Genomic DNA, 27,804 nt, shown 5'->3' with positions numbered 1-27,804 from the left:
ATGGACTCTGTCAATACTTCCTGATGCCTCAGAAAGATCCTATCCACCCCAGTTATTCTCTCTTCTCTCCACTCCCATTAGTCAGAAAGATGCATAAGCATGAAAACATATACAGCCAGGCTTGTCAGCTTTGTTTCCTGTTGCAGAAGACTTTTGAATGGACGTGCTATACGATAAAGATGAACACTTCATCTCTCAATGTAACTCATCATGGTCCTTGTACCTTATTGTCTGCCTGAACTGCTCTTCCTCTGCAACTGTAGCACTTTATTCCGCATACAACAGGAATTCTGCAGATGCTGGAAATTCAAGCAACACACATCAAAGTTGCTGGTGAACGCAGCAGGCCAGGCAGCATCTCTAGGAAGAGGTGCAGTCGACGTTTCAGGATGAGACCCTTCGTCAGGACTAACTGAAGGAAGAGTGAGCAAGAGATTTGAAAGTGGGAGGGGGAGGGGGAGATACAAAATGATAGGAGAAGACAGGAGGGGGAGGGATGGAGCCAAGAGCTGGACAGATGATTCGCAAAAGGGATACGAGAGGATCATGGGACAGGAGGTCCGGGAAGAAAGACGGGGGGGGGGAACCCAGCGGATGGGCAAGGGGGATATTCAGAGGGACAGAGGGAGAAACAGGAGAGTGAGAGAAAGAATGTGTGTATAAAAGTAAGTAACAGATGGGGTACGAGGGGGAGGTGGGGCATTAGCGGAAGTTAGAGAAGTCGATGTTCATGCCATCAGGTTGGAGGCTACCCAGACGGAATATAAGGTGTTGTTCCTCCAACCTGAGTGTGGCTTCATCTTTACAGTAGAGGAGGCCGTGGATAGACATGTCAGAAGGGGAATGGGATGTGGAATTAAAATGTGTGGCCACTGGGAGATCCTGCTTTCTCTGGCAGACAGAGCGTAGGTGTTCAGCAAAGCAGTCTCCCAGTCTGCGTCGGGTCTCGCTAATATATAAAAGACCACATCGGGAGCACCGGATGCAGTATATCACCCTAGCCGACTCACAGGTGAAGTGTTGCCTCACCTGGAAGGACTGTTTGGGGCCCTGAATGGTGGTAAGGGAGGAAGTGTAAGGGCATGTGTAGCACTTGTTCGGCTTACACGGATAAGTGCCAGGAGGGAGATCAGTGGGGAGGGATGAGGGGGACAAATGGACAAGGGAGTCATGTAGGGAGCGATCCCTGCGGAAAGCGGGGAGGGGGAGGGAAAAATGTGCTTAGTGGTGGGATCCCGTTGGAGGTGGCGGAAGTTATGGAGAATAATATGTTGGACCCGGAGGCTGGTGGGGTGGTAGGTGAGGACCAGGGGAACCCTATTCCTAGTGGGGTGGCGGGAGGATGGAGTGAGAGCAGATGTACGTGAAACGGGGGAGATGCATTTAAGAGCAGAGTTGATAGTGGAGGAAGGGAAGCCCCTTTCTTTAAAAAAGGAGGACATCTCCCTCATCCTAGAATGAAAAGCCTCATCCTGAGAGCAGATGTGGCGGAGACGGAGGAATTGCGAGAAGGGGATGGCGTTTTTGCAAGAGACAGGGTGAGAAGAGGAATAGTCCAGATAACTGTGAGAGTCAGTAGGCTTATAGTAGACATCAGTGGATAAGCTGTCTCCAGAGACAGAGACAGAAAGATCTAAAAAGGGGAGGGAGGTGTCGGAAATGGACCAGGTAAACTTGAGGGCAGAGTGAAAGTTGGAGGCTAAGTTAATAAAGTCAACGAGCTCTGTATGCGTGCAGGAAGCAGCGCCAATGCAGTCGTCGATATAGCAAAGGAAAAGTGGGGGACACAGCAACTTTGATGTGTGTTACTTTATTCCGCATACTGTTATTGTTTTGCCCTGTGTTACCTTGATGTACTTAATAATCAGTCTAGATGGCATGCAATCAAAAGATTTTATCCTGAGCTCAGTATATGTGACAACAATAAACCAATTATCAATCTTCAGGAAGTAGAAGTATTTCTATCAGACACAAGACACTTTTATCACTTGTATATCTAAGTTTGCTCCATTGAAATTCTTCACCTTTCTTATGGGTTCGTTATCACTCATGATGAAAACCAGTTAGGAGATTGATTCATGCCATGAAATTCTGTCTAGCTGACCTGATGTTTTCCGTACCTCAGCTGGTCCTTGACTGAACCACTAATTCCATCTAAAGCACCAATGCTTGGTCTATCCGACATGACTTCATCCTGACCTCTGTGAACAGATGCACTACCAATGATTTCCTGATGATTTGATGTTCAAACTTGCTGTGATCACCAACTTTGGCTCATTTACATGGGTATTTTGCTGCTAGTTTGTGGCTTTGATAAAGGTGGATAAGTCCTCAGAGCAATTTGAAATTTATTTTACGGAGCTATGGAAGTGAAGGGTAGAGAATGGTGGGGCTTTAGATTTTTAAATTTTAAAAGTCTCAAAATTTTAAATTTTCTCTGGTGAGGTACAGATGATTGGAGGACTATGTTAGATATTTGCTTCTATCTCATGTTTGGTAAGCTTGCTTTCTAAACAACAGCTACCATTTGAAAGGTCACAAATAGTTGTAAGTAAACTTACACTATATTGTTTTATTTAACTTCTGGTCATAAATGGATGTCAGTCTTCCGTGCTTAAAATGTAAGTGGAAAGCAGCTTGAAGTTAAAAATGCATTTGTCATAGAACAGCTTTGCAAATGGGCTCTGTATTTTGAAGACATTGTCTGTAAAGAATCACTGCACCTGCTTTATTATTCCTCAAGATTGGAGTATAAAACAATGGATTCTTTAAATTGGATTATTTCAAACAGACAAGCTGACACTTAGTTGCTTAGTTCAAGTAAGCTTGAAGAACCAGATAGATTATATCATTTAGCATAATACCTGTTTTCAAAATCCTTAATCCTTTATGTTTGAAAACTGCTTTCTGCTTTTGAAATGATTTGTAATTTGAAAATTTTTAGGATAGGAATCCTTTAAGTTTTAAATATGTTTTAAGAGTTATGTGGATTTAAATGTGCATCACTATAAATAAATGAACTGTGTTTTATACTACTTTGTTAGCTGGAAGTATCTTCTCCCTGGTAGGGAGAGGGGCCCACTGCTTGAATAGTGGGTATTGACAGTTAAACTCACCAAGGAGAATAAACAGGGAAGATTAGGTAGTTACAGTACACTTTAGTGAGGGTACTCGTGGCTATTTATATCTGATAAAGCTTAAAGTTTGAGTTTAAAACTTCGTGGTCAGCAAACCTAATACCATCACAAGACAACAAATGTGGTCAAGAGGCAGCAGAGAAAAGCCTGGTAATTACAGACCTGCGAGCTAATATCAATAGTCGGAAAGTCTTTGGGAAAAGTTTTTGGGTATAGAATGAATGATCACTTGGAAAGGCAGGGATTGATCAGAGATAGTTCACATGACTTCATCAAGGGCAGATCCTGTCTGACCAATCTGACTGAACATTTTGGAGAAGCAGTAAAGTGTATTGATGGTGTTAGTGCTGATTTACATGGACTTTAGTAAGGCCATCAATATTGTCCCATGTGAGAGACTGATTCAAACTGTAATGGCCAATGGGATCCAGGGCAAGTTGGTAAATTGGAAATTGACTTGGCAGTAGCAGACAAAAAGTGATTGAGTGTTTTTTTGTTTAGATGCCTGCGAATTGTAATGATCCACAGGACCCTTGATGTTTGCAATATATATTAATGATTTAACACCTAGACGTTGGTACTTCTCCATGGAATTGGTTCCTCAACTTCTACACCGGCAGATCACTGTTAGTATGGACTGGTAACATCTTCTCCATGATGATCATCAACACAGGTGCACCGCATAGCTGTGCGCTTAGCACCCTGCTCAACTCACTTTATACAGCTCCAATGCCTTTTTTAAGTTTGCTGATATCACCACTGCTGTTGACCAAATCAAAGGTGGTGATGGATCAGCATATTGAAGGAAAATTGAAAATCTTGTGGAGTCATGCCAAAACAGTAATCTCTCATTCAACGTTATCACATCCAAAGAGCTGATTATCAGTTACAGGAGGAAGAAGCAGGAGGTCCATGGGCCAGTACTCATTAGGGAAAAGGAGATGGAGAGGGTCAATAATGTTAAGTTCCTTGGTGTTAACATATCAGAGTTAAAAATGGTGTTAACTCCTGGGACCAGTAGATAAATATCATTACAGAGAAGGCATGACAGCACTTCTACTTTGTGAAGAAACATAGAAAACCTACAGCACAATACAGGCCCTTTGGCCCACAATGCTGTGCCGAATATGTACTTTAGAAATTACCTAGGGTTATCCATAGCCCTCTATTTTTCTAAGCTCCAGGTGCCTATCCAGGAGTCTGGACAGGTTGGGTGAGTGGGCAGATGCATGGCAGATGCAGTTTAATGTGGATAAGTGTGAGGTTATCCACTTTGGTGGCAAGAACAGGAAGGCAGATTACTATCTGAATGGTATCAAGTTAGGAAAAGGGGAAGTACAACGAGATCTGGGTGTCCTTGTTCATCAGTCACCGAAAGTAAGCATACAGGTACAGCAGGCAGTGAAGAAAGCTAATGATATGTTGGCCTTCCTAACAAGGGGAGTTGAGTATAGGAGCAAAGAGGTCCTTTTGCAGTTGTACAAGGCCCTGGTGAGACCACACCTGGAGTATTGTGTGCAGTTTTGGTCTCCATATTTGAGGAAGGACTTTCTTGCTATGGAGGGAATGCAGCATAAGTTCGCTGGATTAATTCCAAGGATGGTGGGAATGTCATATGTTGAAAGGTTGGAGCAACTGGGCTTGTATACTCTGGAATTTAGAAGGATGAGAGGGGATCTAATTGAAACATATATGATTATTAAGGGATTGGACACGCTAGAGGCAGGAAACATGTTCCCGATGTTGGGGGAGTCCAGAACCAAAGGCCACAGTTTAAGAATAAGGGGTAGACCATTTAGAATGGAGTTGAGGAAAAGCTTTTTCTCACAGAGGGTTGTGGATCTGTGGAATGCTCTGCCTCAGGAGGTAGTGGAGGCCAATTCTCTGAATGCTTTCAAGAAAAAGTTAGATAGAGCTCTTAATGATAGTGGAGTCAAGGGATATGGGGAGAAGGCAGGAACAGGGTACTGATTGTGAATGATCAGCCATGATCACAGTGAATGGTGGTGCTAGCTCGAAGGGCTGAATGGCCTACTCCTGCCCCTATTGTCTATTGTCTCTTAAAAGAATCTATCATATCTGTTTCCATCACCGTCACCGGCAGCCCATTCCATGCACTCACCACTCTCTGCGTAAAAAAAAAAAACTTGCCCCTAACATCTCCTCTGTACCTACTTCCAAGCACCTTAAAACTGTGTCCTCTGGTGTTAGCCATTTCAGACCTGGGAAAAAGTCTCTGACTATTCACATGATCCCAATGCCTCTCATCATCTTGTACACCTCTATCAGGCCACTTCTCATCCTCTGTCACTCCAAGGAGAAAAGGCCGAGTTCACTCAACCTATTCTCATACGCCAATCCAGGCAACATCCTTGTAAATCGCCTTTTTGCCTTTTCACCTTTTCTATGGTTTCCACATCCTTCCTGTAGTGAGGCGACCAGAACTGAGTACAGTATTCCAAGCGGTTTTCTGTGCTTGGTATCAGACGTGGGAGATCCTGGAGACCCCCGGCACCAGGTGTGTCGAGCTGCAGCTCCTTAGAGACTGCGTTAGGGAACTGGAGATGCAGCTCAATGACCTTCGGCTGGTCAGGGAGAGTGAGGAGGTGATGGAGAGGAGCTATAGGCAGGTAGTCACATCGGGTCCTCGGGAGACAGATAAGTGGTAACAGTCAGGAGAGGGAAGGGCAAGAGTCAGATACTAGAGAGTACCCCTGTGGCTGTCCCCCTTAACAATAAGTACTCCTGCTTGAGTACTGTTGGGGGAGACGGCCTACCTGGGGGAAGCAAGAGTGGCCGTGCCTCTGGCATGGAGTCCGGCCCTGTGGCTCAGAAGGGGAGGGAAAGGAAGAGGATGGCAGCAGTGATAGGGGACTCTATAGTTACGGGGTCAGACAGGCGATTCTGTGGACGCAGGAAAGAAACGCGGATGGTAGTTTGCCTCCCAGGTGCCAGGGTCCAGGATGTTTCTGATCGCATCCACAATATCTTGAAGTGGGAAGGAGAAAAGCCAGAGGTCGTGGTACATATTGGTACTAACGACATAGATAGGAAAAGGGAGGAGGACCTGAAAATAGTCTACAGGGAGTTAGGAAGGAAGTTGAGAAGCAGGACCTCAAAGGTAGTAATCTTGAGATTACTGCCTGTGCCACGTGACAGTGAGTATAGGAATAGAGTGAGGTGGAGGATAAATGCGTGGCTCAGGGATTGAAGCAGGGGGCAGGGATTCAGATTTCTGGATCATTGAGACCTCTTTTGGGGCAGGTGCAACCTGTACAAGAAGGACGGATTGCACTTGAATCTGGCAGGGAGGTTTGCAAAGGCTATTGTGGAGAGTTTAAACTAGAATTGCTGGGGGGTGGGAACTGAACTAAAGTGATGGAGGTTAGCTCACAAATAGAGAAAGCTTGGAGACAGTGCGAAAGGGAGGATAGGCAGGTGATAGAGAAGGGACACGCTCAGTCCGATTGTTTGAGATACGTCTATTTTAATGCGAGGAGTATTATGAACAAAACCAATGATCTTAGAGCATGGATCAGTACTTGGAGCTATGATGTTGTGGCCATTACAGAGACTTGGATGGGTGAAGGGGCAGGAATGGCTGCTTCAAGTGCCAGGCTTTAGAAGTTTCAGAAAGGACAGGGAGGGAGGCAAACGAGGTGGGGGCGTGGCACTGTTATCAGAGATAGTGTCACGGCTGCAGAAAAGGAAGAATTCATGGAAGGATTGTCTACGAAGTTTCTGTGGGTGGAAGTTAGGAATAGAAAGGGGTCAGTAACTCTACTGGGTGTTTTTTATAGACCACCCAATAGTAACAGGGACATCGAGGAGCAGATAGAGAAACAGATTCTGGAAAGGTGTAATAGTAACAGGGTTGTTGTGGTGGGAGATTTTGATTTCCCAAATATTCTTTGGCATCTCCCTAGAGCGAGGGGTTTAGATGAGGTGGAGTTTGGTAGGTGTGTTTAGGAAGCTTTTTGACACAATATGTAGATAAGTCTACAAGAGGAGAGGCTGTACTTGATCTGGTATTGGGAAATGAACCTGGTCAAGTGTCAGGTCTCTCAATGGGGGAGCATTTTGAAGTTAGTGACCACAATTCTATCTCCTTTACCATAGCATTGGAGAGGGATAAGAACAGACAAGTTAGGGAAACGTTTAATTGGAGTAAGGGGAAATATGAGACTATCAGGCAGGAACTTGGAAGCACAAATTGGAAACAGATGTTCTCAGGGAAATGTACGGAAGAAATGTGGCAAATGTTCAGGGGATATTTGCATGGGGTTCTGCGTAGATACGTTCCAATAAGACAGGGAAATGGTAGGGTACAAGAACCGTGGTGTACAAAGGCTGTTGTAAATCTAGTCCAGAAGAAAAGAAGAGCTTACGAAAGGTTCAAAAAAACTAGGTAATGATAGAGATCTAGAAGATTATAAGGCCAGCAGGAAAGAGATTAAGAAGGAAGTTAGAGCCAGAAGGGGCCATGAGAAGGCCTTGGCAGACAAGATTAAGGAAAACCCCAAGGCATTCTACAAGTAAGTAAAGAGCAACAGGATAAGACTTGAGAGAATAGGACCAATCAAGTGTGACAGTGCAAAAGTGTGTATGGAACCAGAGTAGATGGCAGAGGTAATTAATGAATACTTTGCTTCAGTAATCACTACAGAAAAGGATCTTGGAGATTGTAGGGATGACTTACAGCAGACTGAAAAGCTTGAGCATGTAGACATTAAGAAAGAGGAGGTGCAGGAGCTTTTGGAAAGCATCAAGTTGGATAAGTCACCAGGACCAGGCAGGATGTACCCCAGGAAGTGAGGGAGGAGATTGCTGAGCCTCTGGTGATGATCTTTGCATCATCAATGAGGACGAGAGTGGTTCCGGAGGATTGGAGGGTTGCGAATGTTGTTCTTTTATTCAAGAAAGGGAGTAGGGACAGCCCAACAAATTGTAGGGCAGTGAATCTTACTTCAGTGGTTGGTAAGTTGATGGAGAAGATCCTGAGAGGTAGGTTTTATGAATATTTGGAGAGGCACAATATGATTAGGAATAGTCGGCATAGCTTTATCAAAGGCAGGTCGTGCCTTACAAGCCTGATTGAATCTTTTGAGGATGTGACTAAACACATTGACGGTAGAGCTGTAGATGTAATGTATATGGATTTTAGCAAGGCATTTGATAAGGTACCTCAATACGAGGCTTATTGAGAAAGCAAGGAGGCATGGGATCCAAGGGGATATTGCTTTGTGGATCCAGAACTGGCAAAGAGTGGTTTGTAGACGGGTCATATTCTGCATGGAGGCCGGTGACCAGTGGTGTGCCTCAGGGATCTGTTCTGGAACCCCTACTCTTTGTGATTTTTATAAATGACCTGGATGAGGAAGTGGAGGGATGGGTTAGTAAATTTGCTGATGACACAAAGATTGGGGGTAATGTCGATAGTGTGGAGGGCTGAATGGATGCAAAACTGGGCTGGGAAGTGGCAGATGGAGTTCAACCCAGATAAGTGTGAGGTGGTTCATTTCGGTAGATCAAATATGACAGCAGAATATAGCATTAACGAGAAGACTCTTGGCAGTGTGGAGGATCAGAGGGATCTGGGGGTCCAAGTCCATAGGACACTCAAAGCTGCTATGCAGGTTGGCTCTGTGGTTTAAAAAGGCATATGGAACATTGGCCTTCATCAATCGTGGGATTGCGTTTAAGAACTGAGAGGTAATGTTGCAGCAATATAGGACCCTGGTCAGACCCCACTTGGAGTACTATGCTCAATTCTGGTCACCTCACTACAGGAAGGACATGGAAACCATAGAAAATGTGCAGAGGAGATTTACAAGAATGTTGCCTGGATTGGGGAGCATTCCTTATGAGAATAGGTTGAGTGAACTCGGCCTTTTTTCCTTGGAACGATGGAGGATATGAGGTGACCTGATAGAGGTGTACATGCTAATGAGAGGCATTGATAGTGTGAATAGTCAGAGGCTTTTCCCCAGGGCTGAAATGGCTAGCACAGTAGGGCATAGTTTTAAGGTGCTTGGAAATAGGTACAGAGGAGATATCAGGGGTAAGTTTTTTACGCAGCGAGTGGTGACTGCGTAGAATGGGCTGCTGGCGGCGGTGGAGGCGGAAATGATAGGGTCTTTTAAGAGACTCCTGGATGGATTTATGGAGCTTAGAAAAATAGAGGGCAATGGGTAAGCCTGAGTAGTTCTAAGGTAAGGTCATGTTCGGCACAGCTTTGTGGGTCGAAGGGCCTGTATTGTGCTGTAGGTTTTCTATGTTTCTAAGTACAGCCTCTCCTCTTGTAGGCTTATCTACATATTATGTCAATAACCTTCCTGAACACATCTAACAAACTCCACCCCATCTCAACCCCTCACTCTAGGGAGATGCCAATTGATATTTGGGAAATTAAAATCTCCCACCACGACAACCTTGTTATTATTATACCTTTCCAGAATCTGTCTCCCTACCCGCTCCTCAATGTCCCTGTTACTATGGGGTGGTCTATAAAAAGAAAACACCCAGTTGAGTTATTGACCCCTTCCTGTTTCTAACTTCCACCCACAGACACTTCGTGACTCCATGACTTCCTCCTTTTCTGCAGCCGTGGCACTATCTCCAATCAACAGTGTCACGCCCCCACCTCTTTTGCCTCCCCCCCCCCGTCCTTTCTGCAACATTTCAAGCCTGGCACTTGAAGTAGCCATTTCTGAGCTATCCAAATCTCTGTAAGGGCCACAACATCATAGCTCCAAGTACACTTGGCATTTCACCAAAAACTTTGACAGACTTCTATAGATGCACGATTAAGAGTACCCTAACTGATTGCATCATGGCATCATTGCCAAGAACATCAATGCATTTTGAACTTTGAACTTTAGCCCTGAGTTGAAGTTTTAGGTCATATTTCTCTGAGGTACACAATATCACATCATCAGCAACTCTCAATTAAATCAGCTGGTGACTTACCTCATAGCCTGTGATGGCAATCTGGTGCATTGAATCGTTCACAGACTTCAGGATTCCCACAATAGCTGCCAGAGCTTCCTGCAGATCCTCTGCTCCGTCACAGTTCTTGCTGTACTTCAGCAGCTCCTATGAAACCAGGCACGCTGATTAAGTCCCCAAAAACAGCAAGTTTAATTTTCAGATATTGGTGGAAAAACACTGGATTATTTATGCAAGCAAGTCCTTTGCTCTCCCTAACAGATACCAGTTAAACAGAGGTTCCTTGTGATCGTTCACTATCTTTGTGTCTTAACTATCTGCTGCATGACTCACCGCAGCAAGGAGATTTCAAGGGGATTCTTTCATATTAAAGATGGTCATTGCCTGCGGATTGAAAGGTGTACCTGGGCATTTGTGTTACATTTTGGAACTCCAAAACATTAAAAACTAGTCAAAATAAAAACAAGGAAGTCTGGAGTAATGTGTCTAACTTTATACTTTCTTTAACTGAGGCACACAATTATCACATGGTAGCATCATGATGTATGCAATTTACGTATTTTTACATAATGAATTATTTAAATGAATAAAAATGCTTAATCAAACAATATATTTATAATATTACTCAAATACCACGGAAATACTAAATACACAACACTCCTCCCTGCTTGGCTATAAATTCTTACTCATGAGAGAATCCATTTCAATGATATACACAATATGCTATATAATACAACTACTATATACAGACATCTATGGCATAGTAGTCTTTTAAATTGTCCCATTCAGACCTAAAGATTTAATTGTTGTGGAGACTTCCTTACTCGTGTGATAACATGTTTCCTGACAAGGGGCATCACTGTGCTTGGCAGGAGAGACTTGCAGCTGCGAAACAATGTCAGGTTCTGAGGCCTCCTCCATGGTGGTGATAGGAGTTGACTCTGGGGCTGCAGGAAGTGGTTCTGACAGTGATAGCCACCTTTATGGTCCTTCTCTCGGGTTTTCTCTCTGGATCTACTTCGATTGTTGCTTCTCTCCCAGTCCCAGCTTCTTTCTCTCATTTCTTTTTCATGTTCCTTCTCACTTTCCTGCCTTTATCTTTCTCACTCACATTCTTTCTCTCTCTCTCTCCTCCTTTTCAACTTGTCTTTCTTTTTCTCACTTTCCTTCTTCTTTCTAGAATGTGCATTTAGTCATCCTTCTATTGCTCCCTTTACAATCTGGTCTCTCCTCTTGGTTCACTTCATCGTCTGATGAATCCTCTGTTTTCATATCTCCATTGACTCTTTTCTTTATGGCCCTCCATTCATCCAGCTGGGCTTTTGTCTTTGTATCTAATTTTACAAGCAGCTTTTTGTCTACCACTTGAAGTTCATGCAATAACTTTAATGCACAGAGAGTAGTTTCTGGTTCTTTGTACTCACAAAAGCTGAATGCTTACAACTTCTCTGAAGATCCTTGATCTCTCTTCCAACTTAAAAGTAAGCCACATTTCACAAGTATCTGCCTGATTAATGCATCAGAAGCTCTCTCAGATATGTTGCCTTCAAAAGCTGTTGTAGTCAGACCACTGTTTTCATTACTTTCATGATTCCTCTGAGCAGCATGGTCCTTCCTTGGTTCAATATGCTTTCCAACCAGAAGCACAGGATGGCACCAACACCTGTTTGTCCTCTGTAGGGCAACAGCTCATGGTGTACAGCATGGAGACAGTTGTGGCATCATCCAGTACCTTTCTAAATTCCCTTTCAGTTGACTCTATTATACAGGATGTAGCATACAAATGGTGGATGGTGCTCCTATCAAGTTGCAGTTGTTTCAGCCACTCAAGTGCTCATAATGCTGGCCCTCCTGTTTTCACTACATTAAAGCTCAATGTGGCTTGTTGTATTTCACTCTTACAAATGCCATTCCACCAGGACTTATCTTTTCTCCAGTATAAGTTCTTAGTTGGATATCTGCAAGCTTCAGTTCATTATCTTTGAAATGCCACTCGAACTCATTTTGTGGAATGACTGAAACAGCTGACCCAGTGTCCAATTCCATTCACTTCTGGAGTAAGCCATATTACTTGTTAATTTTCACATTGTAAATCTCAAGGCTACACAGTCCTGTGCCATTCTCATTATTAAAATTTTTTCATCAAAAACACACAGTTTTTTTTGAAACTGCAGCTTAAATTTTTATCTTTTTCTCTTCCCTATGCAGTCCATTTATTTTTCTCTGTCTGACATAGTTTGTATGTGTCCTACTTTGTTGCATTTCCTGCAAGCCTCACATTTAAATTTGCATTTGTCTGATGTATATGAGCCCTTGCCACAATGGTAACATAATTTGTTAGACCAGGCTGGTTTCTGTTCAGAGATTACAATTCTGTTCATGCTCATTTTCATTCCTGACTACAACTCATTAATACAACTCAACTACTCTTTTAAATACAAGTTGTCCTTCAATTAGGAAACTTGCAGGAAACTTGAAATGTTTCAAAGGCATTTGGACTGGTGCTTGTGTTGCAAAGACAGAGGGATGTAGGCCTAAAGTGGGCAAATGGATTAGTATATTATATAGGTATCACATTCAGCATGGACAAGGTGGGCTGTAATGAAGATGTTTTCTAATGGGAGGATGAGGCAAGTGGCTGACAGGGGAAGTCAAAGACAGTATAAAAACAAGAGACGGCATATAATATGACAACATTTAGTGGTAAGTTAGAGGTCTGGGAAGCTTTTAAAAAACAACACAAAATCATTAAGGAGCAAAAAGATGAAATGTGAAGGTAAGCTAGCCAATAATATCAAAAAGGATACCAAAAGTTTTCTCAGATATATAAAGAGTAAAAGAGAGGTAAGAGTGGATATCAGACCACAGGAAAATACAAAGAAATAGCGGATAAACTTATTAAGTATTTTGCATCAGTCTTCACTGTGGAGGACATCAGCAGTATGTCAGAAATTCAAGAGTGTCAAGTTGCTATTACTAGTAGTTGCTGTTACTAAGGAGAAGGTGCCTGGGAAGCTGAAAGGTCTGAAGGTTGATAAGTCACCTGGACCAGTTGGATTTATACCCCTGGGTTCTGAAAGAGGTAGATGAAGAGATTGTCGAGGCATTAGTAGTAATCTTACAAGAATCAGTAGATTCTGGAATAGTTCCAGACAATTGAAAAATTTCAAACGTCACTCCACTCTTTAAGAAGGGCGGGTGGCAAAAGAAAATAAATTATAGGCCAGTTAGCCTAACATCAGTGGTTGGGAAGATGTTGGAGTCCATTATTAAAGATGAGGTTCCGGGGTTCTTGGAGGCACAAAATAGGCCAAATCAGCATGGTTTCCTTGAGGAGAAATCTTGCCTGACAAATCTGTTGGAATTCTTTGAGGAAATAACAGACAGGATAGATAAAGGAGAGTCAGTGGATGTTGTTTACTTGGATTTTCAGAAGGCCTTTAATAAGGTTCCACATATGAGCCTGCTAAACAATATAAGGCCCATGGAATTACAGGAAAGATCCTAACATAGAAGATTGGATGATTGGCAGGAGACAGTGGGAATAAAAGGGGCCTTTTCTGGTTGACTGCTGATGACTAATGGTGTTCCACAGAGGTCAGTGTTTCACATTATATTTCAATGAATTGAATGATGGAATTGATGATTTTGTGGCTAAGTTTGTGGGTGATCCAGAGATAGGTAGAGGGGCAAGTAGTGTTGAGGAAGCAGGGAGTCTGTAAAACTCTTTGGCAGATTAGGAGAATAAGCAACAAAGTGGCAGATGGAATGCAGTGTATGGAAATGTATGGCCATGTACTTTGGCAAAAGGAATAAAGGTGTAGATTATTTTCTAAATGGGGAGAAAATTCAGGAATCAAATGACCAGAGTCCTCATGCACGATTCCTTCAAAATTAACTTGCAGGCTGAGTCGGTGATAAGGAATGCAAATGCAATGTTAGCATTCATTTTGAGAGGACTGGAATAGAAAAGCAAGGATGTGATGGTGGGACTTTATGAAGCATTGGTCATACCACACTTGGAATATTGTGAGTATTTTTGACCCCTTATTTAAGAAAAGATGTGCTGGCATTGGACAACATCCAGAGGAGGTCAATGAGCATGATCCTGGGAATGAAAGGGTTAACAAATGAGGAGCATTTGATGGCTCTGGGCCTGTACTCGCTGGAGTTCAGAAAAGTGAGCAGGGATCTCATTGAAACCTATCGAATACTAACTGGCCTGGATAGAGCGGATGTGAACAGGATGTTTCCTATAGTGAGGGAGTCCAGGACCAGAAGGCACAGCCTCAGAATAAAGGGATATCCCCTTAGAACAGAGATACTGAGGAATTCCTTCAGCCCTGGGTTGTGAATGTGTGGAATTCATTTCCACAAACGGCTGTGGAACCAAGTCATTGGGTATATTTAAAGCGGAGGTTGATATGTTCCTGATTAGTAAGGGCATCAAAGGTTATGGGGAGAAGGCAGGAGAATGGAGTTGAGAAGGATAATAAATTAGCCATGTTGGAATGGCAGAGCAGACTCGATGAGTCAAATGTCTAATTCTGCACCTCAGCCTTATGTCTAAAGGTCTGTTCTGTGCTGTAGAATTCCATGAATGGTCAGTAATTGTTGAGCTTGCCTGCAAAGTCCAGATCCTACGAATAAAAAAATAACAGGCTGTGGATACTGTATATGTAATTTGTATCACGGTACTTAATACAGCTCAGAGTCATCCAGTCCTAATGCTCATCCTCACCTTGAGTAATAACTGGTACTTGGTTATACGCTGCACTGGCTTCAGCAAGTAGGAATCCAAGCCCAGCTTGTGTTCCAACTTTTTCTGACATTCCTGAAATAGAAAGTTGTAGAAAAGGCATGCAGATCAGAATGGTGCTTGATTTTTGAATGCTGCTGTTAACACGTACAGAAGCCTGGCTATAACAAAGGCACATAGAATACTGATGTCATGTGAAATGAGACTGTATGTTTACTGAGCACGGGGTGCTCCTGTCAGCAAACAGCCCAGTATTGCAAAGCTGGTCACAGATCACTCAGGGTGGATGGAGCCATTTACCACCTTCAATACCTGGCCAAGAAATCCAAGGATCCCCACATAGCACTCCAGATACTGATCACTGTATGCGAGCTGACTGACAAGGTCTGTCTTGTGTTTCTGTGATATCTTTCTAGAGGAACAGTGTATCATTTCTTAATGCATGAATTACTAAATGACAATAAAAGAGGACCGCGTGTCCTCATAATCTAAGATTGAACATGCCAATGTATAGCTCTAGTACCCACTTTACCTTGTCTCATTATTAGGAAAATGTGTTGAAGTATACTGTTCCCATTCCACATGTATCATGTTATTTGTTGAACCTATTGGATCGCTATAAGGGACAAGGGAAATTAGGGATAGTATCAATTCCAAAGAAGAAGCATACAAATTAGCCAGAAAAAGTGGCTCACCTGAGGACTGGGAGAAATTCAGAGTTCAGCAGAGGAGGACAAAGGGCTTAATTAGGAAGGGGAAAAAAGATTATGAGAGAAAACTGGCAGGGAACATAAAAACTGACTGTAAAAGCTTTTAAAGAGACGTGAAAAGAAAAAGATTGAGTAAGACAAATGTAGGTCCCCTACAGAAAGAAACAGGTGAATTGATTATGGGGAGCAAGGACATGGAAGACCAATTGAATAATTACTTTGGTTCTGTCTTCACTAAGGAGGACATAAATAATCTTCCAGAAATAGTAGGGGACAGAGGGTCCAGTGAGATGGAGGAACTGAGGGAAATACATGTTAGTAGGGAAGTGGTGTTAGGTAAATTGAAGGGATTAAAGGCAGATAAATCCCCAGGGCCAGATGGTCTGCATCCCAGAGTGCTTAAGGAAGTAGTCCAAGAAATAGTGGATGCATTAGTGATAATTTTTCAAAACTCTTTAGATTCTGGACTAGTTCCTGAGGATTGGAGGGTGGCTAATGTAACCCCACTTTTTAAAAAGGGAGGGAGAGAGAAACCGGGGAATTATAGGCCAGTTAGCCTAACATCGGTGGTGGGGAAACTGCTAGAGTCAGTTATCAAAGATGTGATAACAGCACATTTGGAAAGCGGTGAAATCATCGGACAAAGTCAGCATGGATTTGTGAAAGGAAAATCATGTCTGACGAATCTCATAGAATTTTTTGAGGATGTAACTAGTAGAGTGGATAGGGGAGAACCAGTGGATGTGGTATATTTGGATTTTCAAAAGGCTTTTGACAAGGTCCCGCACAGGAGATTAGTGTGCAAACTTAAAGCACACGGTATTGGGGGTATGGTATTGATGTGGATAGAGAATTGGTTGGCAGACAGAAAGCAAAGAGTGGGAATAAATGGGACCTTTTCAGAATGGCAGGCAGTGACTAGTGGGGTACCACAAGGCTCAGTGCTGGGACCCCAGTTGTTTACAATATATATTAATGACTTGGATGAGGGAATTAAATGCAGCATCTCCAAGTTTGCAGATGACACGAAGCTGGGTGGAAGTGTTAGCTGTGAGGAGGATGCTAAGAGGATGCAGGATGACTTGGATAGGTTAGGTGAGTGGGCAAATTCATGGCAGATGCAATTTAATGTGGATTAATGTGAAGTTATCCACTTTGGTGGCAAAAATAGGAAAACAGATTATTATCTGAATCGTGGCCGATTAGGAAAAGGGGAGGTGCAACGAGACCTGGGTGTCATTATACACCAGTCATTGAAAGTGGGCATGCAGCTACAGCAGGTGGTGAAAAAGGCGAATGGTATGCTGGCATTTATAGCAAGAGGATTTGAGTACAGGAGCAGGGAGGTACTACTGCAGTTGTACAAGGTATTGGTGAGACCACACCTGGAGTATTGTGTGCAGTTTTGGTCCCCTAATCTGAGGAAAGACATCCTTGCTATAGAGGGAGTACAAAGAAGGTTCACCAGATTGATTCCTGGGATGGCAGGACTTTCATATGATGAAAGACTGGATGAACTAGGCTTATACTCGTTGGAATTTAGAAGATTGAGGGGGGATCTGATTGAAACATATAAAATCTGAAAGGGATTGGACAGGCTAGATACAGGAAGATTGTTCCCGATGTTGGGGAAGTCCAGAACGAGAGGTCACAGTTTGAGGATAAAGGGGAAGCCTTTTAGGACCGAGATTAGGAAAAACTTCTTCACACAGAAAGTGGTGAATCTGTGGAATTCTCTGCCACAGGAAACAGTTGAGGCCAGTTCATTGGCTATATTTAAGAGGGAGTTAGATATGGCCCTTGTGGCTATGGGGGTATGGAGGGAAGGCTGGTACAGGGTTCTGAGTTGGATGATCAGCCATGATCATACTGAATGGCGGTGCAGGCTCGAAGGGCTGAATGGCCTACTCCTGCACCTATTTTCTATGTTTCTATGCTATGCCTGCTATTGGATCACCATCATCCTTAAACATTTCCCCACTGGTATTTGCTCCTCTTGCCCCGGCTGATTTCCTAGACAGTCTAGATATGGCACCGTCCTTGTTGGGCCAGAAGTACACTATTCATTGGAGTTCTCCACCTCTTCAGAAACTCTTTTCGTGGTTTCCCATTACATTTTTGCTGTCTCAGTCTATATTTGGATAGTCCAAGTTTCCCAATATCACTACTATATGGTTCTTTCAAAAACCTGCAATTCCATCTGTATGTTTGCTCCTCATTATTCTTCCCACTAATTGGTAGCCTACAGAATAGTCCCAGTGGTGTGAATATACTTCCACTGATCCTTAATTCTCAACTCTATTCTTGATTATTTTAGGACAAGTTCACTCCGGTGCTACAAAGTTCTCCTCACTCTAACTCCTCTTCTTTTCTTCCCTTCCTAAATGCGGATCTTCACAACACGCGTGCATTCTTTACTTGCTTCTTTGTTACTGTGCATGAAGTTAGATGTGCCTGCAGCTCACTGACCTTAGAATATTTTCAAATCAGCATATATTTGTGATGGGGATGTCTGGTGAAGATTCAATAAATTGATTCTGGGGTTGTAATGGTTAAGAGCAAGAGGAATTTTCATAATTTTGATAATGGCTAAAGCTAATCATGGTTCCAACTGTTCAAACCATTGATAGACACCATTAAGAAATGGACTTAGTAATTAACATTGTGAAAAACCAGGGAATGGAATACAATCTTTTTCCCACTAAAACTCAATCAACTCTACCCCTTACATCTGACACTGTAGCAAATTTAGATCTGATTTGCTGTTTTTACGTGGATCTCATGGGCTTTTACTTTATGGGTAATGTCCATTGCCTTGCTCATATCCAACTGGACTACATCAACTATGCTCCCTATTAACTTTCAGAAAAACAGTATAGTTCTTGATAACCAAAGTACATTAACAATTTTTGATCACAGCCTCATCATTATTATTGTATGTAAAGAGTTCATTTAGAAAAGTGCCATACCTGAATTAGAACATACTCACAAAAGAAGATGAGAAAATGGAGCACTATCGAGCCTGCTGCAACATTCAATCTGATCTGGCCGTGGACTCAGCTCCACCTACCCGCCTTTTCCCTTTTGACCCTTAATTCCCCTGCAATGCAAAAATCTATCTAACTGTGTTAAATATATTTTGAGGTAGTCTCTATTGTTTCCCTGGCAAAGAATTCCACAGATTCACCCCTCTCTGAGAAAAGAAGTTTCTCCTCATCTGTGTCCTATATCTATTCCTCTGAAGCTTGAAGATATGTTCCCTTAGTCTAGTCTTACCTACCAGTATAAACAACTTTTCTTGCCTATCCTTTTCATAATTGCATGCTTCTACAAGATCCCTCTTATTCTTCTGAATTCCAGTCATTCCAATCCCTCCTCATCTCCGAGTGGTTAAGCCCCTCATCTCTGTCATCAACCTGGTGAGCTTCCTCCGCACTGCCTCCAGAATATTTTCTCTCAAGTAAGGAGCCCAGAACTGCATGCAGTACTCCAGGTACAGCCTCACTAGTGCACTGCACAGATACAGCATGACATTCCTGCTCTTAAATTAAATCCCTCTAGCAATGAAGTTTGCCTTATTCTGTTTGCCTTATTGATAACCTGTTGCACCTGCAAACCAACCTTTTACAAATCATGTGCAAGCAGTTTTCTCACCACTGACTATCAACCAGATAAATGCCGATTTATCCCCAACCTCTACCTTCTATTGGTTAACCAATCCCCCATCTGTGTCAATACATTACTCCCAACTCCATGCATCCTTATAGTATGGATAAGTCTTTTATGCAACATCTTATGAATTAATTAAGGGTATTTACTCTGGGTGTATGTTCTCCTTTTCACGGAACTGCAAAATCAGTACAAAAAGGGGACAGGAAATGTGACCGGTATTTAGCCATATACAAAGGCTGGTAAGTAACGTGATATACTGGCTATCTTTCCTGTTGACTGTCAGTCCTGATTTAGAATCTCTCCCCAAAACATCAATTTACATCTTTTATGTCTACAGGTGCTGCTTGACCATAACAATGTAAGGCCATTCAGCCCATCAAGTCTGCTCTGCCATTCAGTCACGTTTTTTCAAACCACATTCTCCCACATTTGCCCTGTAAACTTAAGCCCCTTCACAATCCAAAACCTATCAATCTCTGCCTAAAATACGCCCAATGATTTGGCCTTCACAGTGGCAATGAATTCCACAGATTCACCACCTTCCGGCTGAAGTGATTTTTCCTTATCTCAGTTTTAAAGGGAAGTCTCTTTATTCTGAGGCTGTGCCCTCAGATCTTAGACTCTCCTGGGTAATGGAAACATCCTCCCCATGTTCACTATATACAGGGATTTCAGAATCTGGCTGGTTTCAATGAGATCCCTTTCATACTTTTGAACACCACTGAGTACAGGCCCAGAGGGGTCATTCTCGTGAACCTTCTCTAAACCCTTCCTGGGGCAGCACATTCTTCCTCAGATACAAATTCCAAAACTGCTCAACCTGTTGAGTTCTTCCAACATTTTGCTTTGGTTCTAGCTTCTAGTATCTGCAGTTTCTTTCACCTTCATACCTCTGCAATCAGCAACATGCTCCCTATAAAACTCGCCTATGATAATCACTCTATATGCGATCTTTCCCTTTGCATCTGTAACAGGGTTTATATGTACTAAGCAATATATCACAATCCAGAGACCACCTAATAAATCAGTGGAAAGTTCAATGAGTGAACTCCTCTTCATTATTTTAATCTGGTTTAATCTTCAATCTGTGTTTACTGATCACACTTCAATTACAGAATGTAGCAAACTCAAGTAACCAGTGTTGCGTTCCCATGATAGGAAATTCTTTAAAATGAAGACTTTTAAATACTGTGGCATGATGAAAGCCATAAATACCTTGTTAGTTTGGAGTGAAGGCTTTCTGCGAGCAGTGAATTGTTAACGGATTACGCCTGTGTTTCAATAAAACTGTGAAGGACAACAGCACCTGTGAAGGTGCAGTAGGTGGGGCTGCAGTCTCACAGCTCCATTGACCCAGCATCAGTCCTGACCTCCGGTGCTGATCTGCCTGTGGCCCTTGGTGCTCAGCTTTCCTCATCCCAAAGACATGTGGACTGGTTAGTTAACTGGTCCCTGTAAACTGCTTCTAGTGTGTAGGAGAGAGTAGACTCTGAGGGAAGTTCTGCCCTCCTCAGTTATGCCGTCACTTTAGCATTTCTTCTTCCACTACTCAGAGGGCAGCACCATCTTTGCGCCATTCTCTTGTTTTGCGGCTGCAGTGCAAGTACAAACATTTTACCATGAAGTACAGGATAATTAAATAGTGCAAAGAACTGGTATAATGAGGCTGTGTTCATGGACCGTTCACAAATCTGATGGCAGGGGGGAGAAACCTGTTCCTGAACCACTGAATGTGTGTCTTCATGCTCCTGTACCTCCCTCCTGATGATGGTATTGAGAATAGGGCATGCCCTGAATAGTGAGGGTTCAGTGATGGATGCCACCTTCTTGATGTACTGCCTCTTGAAGATGTCCTTGATGCTGGGGAGGGTTGTGCCCACGATGGAGCTGCTGGGTCTACAACTTCCAGCAGTCTCTTGCAACCCTGTGGATTGGAGCCTCTGTGCCAGGCTGTGATGAAACCAGTTAATGCATTCCACCATACATTGATAGAAATTTGCAATATACCGAATCTCAAACTCCTGACAAAGTAGAGCTGCTGGTGTGCCTTCTGCATGATTACATCAATATATTTGGCCCAGGACAGATCTTCTGAAATGTTGACACCCAGGAGCTTAAAGCTGTACATGCCACTAAACTAAGCTGATGGGAATGTTGGAAGATGAGTGTAGAATTAGTGTCGATAAGTTCTTGACTCAATGGGCTGTAGGGCCCATCTCCGTGTGGTATGACAATAGAGTCTTCCAACAACTTAACCATACCAGCAGCTTAATATTGAACAAATTAGTACAGAACAATAGGTTTCAATAGGTACAATTGACACTAAATATTGGAACCCCAAAGCCCCCCAGCTCCCCCCTCCTATGCACAAGCAACAGCAAGGCAATGACCCCACCATCCCCACCAGCAAAAAATCACCAGCGCCCTCCACCGAGCAGTTGAGTGGACAGCAAGTATCAATAACAGGCAAGTGAGTTAACTACAAGGGATAAAAGTACCTGGAAAAAAATGCAGTCTGAACACTGCCTCCACAAGCTTTCTGAGCGGGGTTTATTGCGACAGTACCATTCATAAATCTGAAGGTCTTCCATCTACAAATAGAAGCAACTGTATTTTGAGAGATTCATCACTTTTGGACATTTCTGACATTCCACCTAGTTTGACATTTGATTGATGAATGGCAGTACTTTTCCCCAGAGGTGAAAATGTTTGTCTATCTACGCTTAAAGCAAAATACTGAACCAAAGGAGCAGATTTTCATAATACATTTCATAATTCAAACAATTATTTCCAGTTCTAGATCATCCCACTAGAGGAAGCACCCTCTCTACATCATTCTGTCAAGATCCCTCTAGACCTGGACTTTACAAGTTTTAATCAAATCCCACTTACTTTTCTAAACTCCAGGGAAAGAAACCCCAGCTTGATTAACCTTTCCATGTAAGACATCCTACCCATTTCAGGGATTAGTGCAGTGAAAGCGATTAATAAAAAATTGATGTTTTGATTCAGATTAAAATTAATTGTGCCGGAATATGTGTTGACACTTGGCGGCTGGCCCAGCACACCCTCAGGTGTGTTGATTGTAATGCAAATGACACATTTCATTGTATGTTTTGATGTATATATGACCAATAATCTTGAATCTTGATTAGAAATGTGAAAGTGGGTGACTGCAATGGAAAGTCAAAGAAAGTCTGCGAGCAAGTGGGAAAGAAGGTGAAGGTGAGATCAGGTGGTGAGAATAGGAAATAGAGAAAATGAAGATCGGGTGCATCTGAGATGAGAGTCTCAGTGAGTTTGGAAGTAGCACAGGAAGCATGCCCTGGGACTTAATGGAGAATGATTAGGTTTCAAACTGGTAAAACTTGTAGGGCCTATTATGGGAGTTGCTAGTCTCGTAGACTAGTCTTTAACTTTAACGTTGACAATATCTTGAGACCAACTTAACACTGCTCATACTGACTTTACATACCCGCTCTAGGAAACAGCGTCCCACCATCTCTGGGCAGTCAATGTAATTTTCCAGCTCCTTTAGGAATATTCTAAATAGAAAGAAGGATACATTTCTTAGTATCTAGTATAAATGGAAGTTAGTTTGGCCTTTTCAAATTATTTTTAAAACGCCCATGAATTATGTCCAGTGTAACCTTGGACATCTGTAGCCAGCCTTGTAAGGAATAGAATCTTGCTCCCCACCACTAGCAAAGCCAACACCAGCAAAGGATATACACCTGAACTTAGCACATTGAAATCCCTAGATTTCCGAGCTCAGAGAATGATACTGTATTCACCTTTCATAAACATGATAATATAAAGTACTTTTTGACTAATGAAATAATTTTCACACATCAATTAAGTATTATCAACAGTCAAATCGTTTGAAGTAATGTAGGACAATTTGTGCAGAGCAATGTCCCACAACTGGCAGTGACTATTAGTCAATGGACAAATTTTAGTCAAAACATTTAGGAGAACCAAAAACAAACTGTTGAAAGAGCTTAGCAGGTCAAGCAGTTGGTGTGTGAGGAATTGTTGATTTTTTTTTTAGCTCAAGACTCTGCATCAGTATCCTAATGCAGGGTTTCAGCCTGAAAGCCAACTCCTTTCCTCCCACAAATGCTGCTCAACCTGCTGAGTTCTTCCAGCAAATAGTTTGTTGCTTGAGATTCCAGCACCTGTACTCTGGTATCTCCCTGAAGAAGAACATCCTATCTTTCTTTTAAAATTGCCCTAAGGTTCTTTACAACCAGCTGTGTTTTAATGCCTCATTTTGAAAGTAAGGTCTTCTAATAGTGTATGGCTGCAACACTAAGGCACATTGTATTGTGGGGTGAATGAAAGCTTGTGCTACTAATGAATAGAATGGTAATATGATTGCTGGAATACAGGTCAGTCCACTGGAAGGGCATTCAGGAAAGTGGAGTGACCTAGTTTCCTGGATAGAAGGTAGAGTTGGTGAAAATGGCACCAGTATCTGTTAGCTGCAAGGGCAGGTAGACACTGGAGATTCACCTGCAGGTAGTGTGCAGGTTTTCAATCCTTGTGTAAATGAGGAATTCCCTCCCACTGACTTGTCCATTTCTGTTGCCTTGTGCTTAGAATACCTGTTGTGGAAGTCATAAATTTCAGACATGTTTCCAAACAGCACATCTTTCTTCTTTTGCAGAACCACTGGGATGAATGGAATCATTGAAGGGTTTTCCATCTCGGCAGCATATCCCTATCAATGAGAAACACAGGGCTAAAACCAACTCTTTCCTGTCACTGATGAAAGAGATGTCCTCACCACGACAACATCCTCAGTTTATTGATGCGGTCACGTCTATAATGTGTAGAAACATATCAGGGATTCTGGAATCTTACATCAACATCCTTGAGAACTGGCTTACGAGTAGGTTATTGTGATTGAGCAGTGATCTAAAGGTTTTTACTTACTGGCAAATAAGGTTTACAGCCTTACTGTACATTAGCTGTAAACTAAACCCTGTGAATGAAGTTGGACGGAATTTGATAGCCACTGTACAACTTAACATTACCTTTAATAAATAAACAGAACTTCATTTTCCTCATCTTGAAGTTTGAAGAATGGAGAGCTTAATTTAATTAAGCTCCTCATTGTAGCCCAGGTAAGAAATATTCACATTTTCTTCCAACATTGACAAGTAAATCAAAGTTGTACCAAGATTAATTAATCTTTTCCATGCCTGTGAAAAGCTTCAAAATGAAAATACATCCAACTAGTAACGAGTCTTCCTTGACCTTAAGTATCAAATGAGGTGCCCACCAAATTCATTGGTGTGCCCACCAAAAGCTGGACAGGGTGCTTCTCTATTGATTCACCAATTTCACAGCTGGCTGACTTCACCTCTGATTCCCCTTTATAATCTAGCAAGCTTCCATGCTTTACCTCCCACTAAATTTCTTTCACCTCAGCACTATGTTCTTTAACCTTCAGTATCTTCTGCTCAAGCCCTGCTTCCCTCTATAAACTGTTCCAGGCTAAATGCTATCTGCTTTCTTTCAACTTGTCTATGCAATACTTTTAAATACACCTCATCTACATCAGCTGGAAAAATGGGCTGAAAATGGCAGATGGAATTTAATGCAGACAAGTGTGAGGTTTTGTACTTTGGTAGGACCAACCAGGGTAGGTCTTACACAGTGAATAGTAGGGCACTGAGGAGAACAATAGAAAAAAAGGATCAGGAATATAGGTCCATAATTTGTTGAAAGTGACGTCACAGGTACATAGGACCGTAAGGAAAACTTCTGCACATTGGCCTTCACAACTCAATGTATTGAGTGCAGGAGATGGGATATTGAAGTTGTATAAGATGTTGGTGACGCCTAATTTGGTGTACTGTGTGCAGTTTTTATCACCTACCTACAGGAAAGATGTAAACAAGTTTGAAAGAGTGCAGGGGAAATTTACAAGGATGTTGCTGGATCTGGAGGACCTGAGTTGTAATGAAAGATTGAATAGGTTAGGACTGCATTCTTTAGAATGTAAAAGATTGAGAGGAGATTTGATAAGATATACAAAATTATGAGGGGTAAATGCAAGCGGGCTTTTTCCACTGAGTTTGGATGGGACCACAACCTGAGGTCACGGGTTAAAGGTGAAAGGTGAGAAGCTTAAGGGGAACATAAAGGGAAAATTCTTCACTCAGAGGGTCATGAGTGTGTGGAATGAGCTGCCAGCACAAGTGCTGCCTGTGAGCTCGATTTCAACATTGAAGAGAAGTTTGGATAGGTCCATGGATAGTAGGGGTATGAAGGTGCCGGTCGATGGAAGTAGGCAGTTTAAATGGTTTCAGCATGGACAAGATGGGCTGAAGGGCCTGTTTCTGTGCTGTACTCTATGACACTATGACTTTTTTGAACTACTCACTGCAATCTGGAGCATGTAATTTCCTTTTAAGCAAATATTTTAAATCAACTTAATGAACTACAGAGTTCATGGTCTTCTGAAGGACTCAGCAAACTTAACTCTCAAACAAGGTACAGCACCTTTAAGCAGCCGAAGAATCATCACCATGGCTGTAAGTGAGGCAGGAGCGATGGACTCCAGGCCAGGCTGAAACACAGAGGAATGAAAACCCTCTACCCAGCATCTTGTTAGCAAATGTGGAGTCGCTGGAGAGCAAAACTGAGGACCTGAGGGCAAGATTGCAGCATTGGAGGGAAATAAGAGATTGTTATGTCCTATGTGTAATTGGGATATGGCTTACTCTCAGCACGCCAGATATGGGATCAGAAACGAAGATTTCTCGATTCACAGGATGGACTGAACAGCTGATTTGGAAAAAGCAAAAGGTAGAGGTGTGTATTTCACAATAAACTCTGAGGTGCTCCGTTGTGGCAGTCTTGTCAAACTAATGTTCTCCTGACCTTGAACACCTAATGATCAAATGCCAATCTATTTACCTAGGGATTTCTCCTCCATAGTCCTGAACAAGTTTACATATCATCAGTGGCTGACTATAATTATGCACTTGAGATACTGCATAATGCCATCACCAAACAAGGAACAGTCCATCCTGATGCATTTGAAATCATAGTCGTGGACTTCAAGCAAGCTTGTTTGAAGAAAACCCTGGCCAATTACCATCAGCATATAACCTGTAGCACCAGAGGTCCCAACACACTAGACCACTGTTATACTAAGATAAGGAATTGCTAACATTCCATGCCCAGACCACATTTCAGTAAATTGATCACTTGGCTGGCTTTCTACTACCTGCATACAGGCAGAGTCTAAAGAGCAAAGCACTGGCGACTAGGACAACAAAGAGGTGGTTGGAGGAGGCAGAGGATCAGCTGTGGGATTACTGAATTGGTGGCTAGGCTTGTTCTATGCATCTGAATAAATGCACAATGGTTGTCACGGACTTTATTAAAACAGTTGTAGATGTGTGTGTCCCCAAAGAATCCCCAATCAGCAGCCCTGGATAAACCATGAGATCATCATTCTGCTGAGGGCCAGTCAGAGGCACTCAGGTCCAGTGACCAAGAAAGTTGTAAGAGGTACAGTCTCTAGAAAGCCATCTCATGGGTGAAGTGGCAATTCTGGATTAAATGTGAATCAATGAAGGGTGTTTGACAGTTTTGGCAGAGCTTGAATGCTATTATCTCTAATAAAGTAAAATAAAGCATAATAGGTGACAACAGGACTTCACTTCCAGATAAGCCCAATGCCTCTTATGCTCGCTTTGACAGTCAAAACACAGGAGCCATTGTAAACTTCTGTAGTCTCACTTGAGCAGCCTTCAGGAGGATGAACCCATGAAAAGCACCTGGTTCAGAGGAGGCATCCGGCCAAATATTAAAGATGTGCTGACCAATGGCTAGAGTGTTCACTGAGATCTTTAACCTCTCGCTTTGGCAGTCTGAGATACCCACCTACTTCAAGTGCCTAGCAGAACATGGTAACCTGCCTCTCAGACTATTGTCCAGTAGCACTTACATCCACAGTGATGAAGTGTTTTGAGAGGATGGTGATGAAACATATCAAGTCCTGCCTGAGAGGTAACTTGGATCTGCTCCAATCTGCCTACCAGAGCAGCAGATCCACAGCAAATGCCTTCTCATTGGCTCTTCTTTCAACCCTGGAACATCTAGACAGAAAAGGTGCATACATCAGGATGCTCTTTATTGACTACAGCTTGGTATTAGACCATAAGACATAGGAGCAGAATTAGGCCATCTGGCCCATCGAGTCTGCTCCACTATTCAATCATGGCTGATCCTTTTTTTCTTTCTCCTCCTCAACCCCAGATCCTGGCCTTCTCCCTGTAACCTTTGATACCATGTCTAATCAAGAACCTATCAACCTCCACTTTAAATACACCCAACGACCCGGCCTCCACAGCTGCATGTGGCAACAAATTCCACAAATTCACCACCCTCTGGCTAAAGAAGTTTCTCTGCATCTCTGTTTTGAAAGGGTGCCCCTCTATCCTGAGGCTATGCCCTCTTGTCCTAGACTCTCCCAACATGGGAAACAAGGTGAGGCCTCACCAGTACCTTATAAAGCCTCTGCATCACATCCTTGCTCTTATATTCTAGAGCTTTT

General features: G+C 42.6%; 1 protein-coding gene across 7 annotated transcripts in view; it reads right to left on the bottom strand.

Moving 5' to 3' along the window:
- The window catches only part of mcf2la (mcf.2 cell line derived transforming sequence-like a), a 240,729-nt gene that overhangs the window by 41,001 nt on the left and 171,924 nt on the right, over positions 1–27,804 (bottom strand). For all 7 annotated transcript variants that reach the window (XM_072260875.1, XM_072260874.1, XM_072260873.1 and 4 more), the window contains 5 exons: positions 23,834–23,949; positions 22,702–22,771; positions 21,725–21,817; positions 14,827–14,919; positions 10,107–10,232 (listed from right to left, as the gene is read on the bottom strand). In XM_072260875.1, coding sequence (XP_072116976.1) covers positions 10,107–10,232; positions 14,827–14,919; positions 21,725–21,817; positions 22,702–22,771; positions 23,834–23,949 — 498 coding nt within the window. The remainder of the gene's footprint in view (positions 1–10,106; positions 10,233–14,826; positions 14,920–21,724; positions 21,818–22,701; positions 22,772–23,833; positions 23,950–27,804) is intronic.

The sequence above is a fragment of the Mobula birostris genome, chromosome 6, assembly GCF_030028105.1.
Source record: "Mobula birostris isolate sMobBir1 chromosome 6, sMobBir1.hap1, whole genome shotgun sequence".
NCBI classification, from domain to species: Eukaryota; Metazoa; Chordata; class Chondrichthyes; order Myliobatiformes; family Myliobatidae; genus Mobula; species Mobula birostris.
The sequence above is the reverse complement of the archived record's forward strand: the minus strand, read 5'-3'. Positions and strand labels throughout refer to the sequence as shown.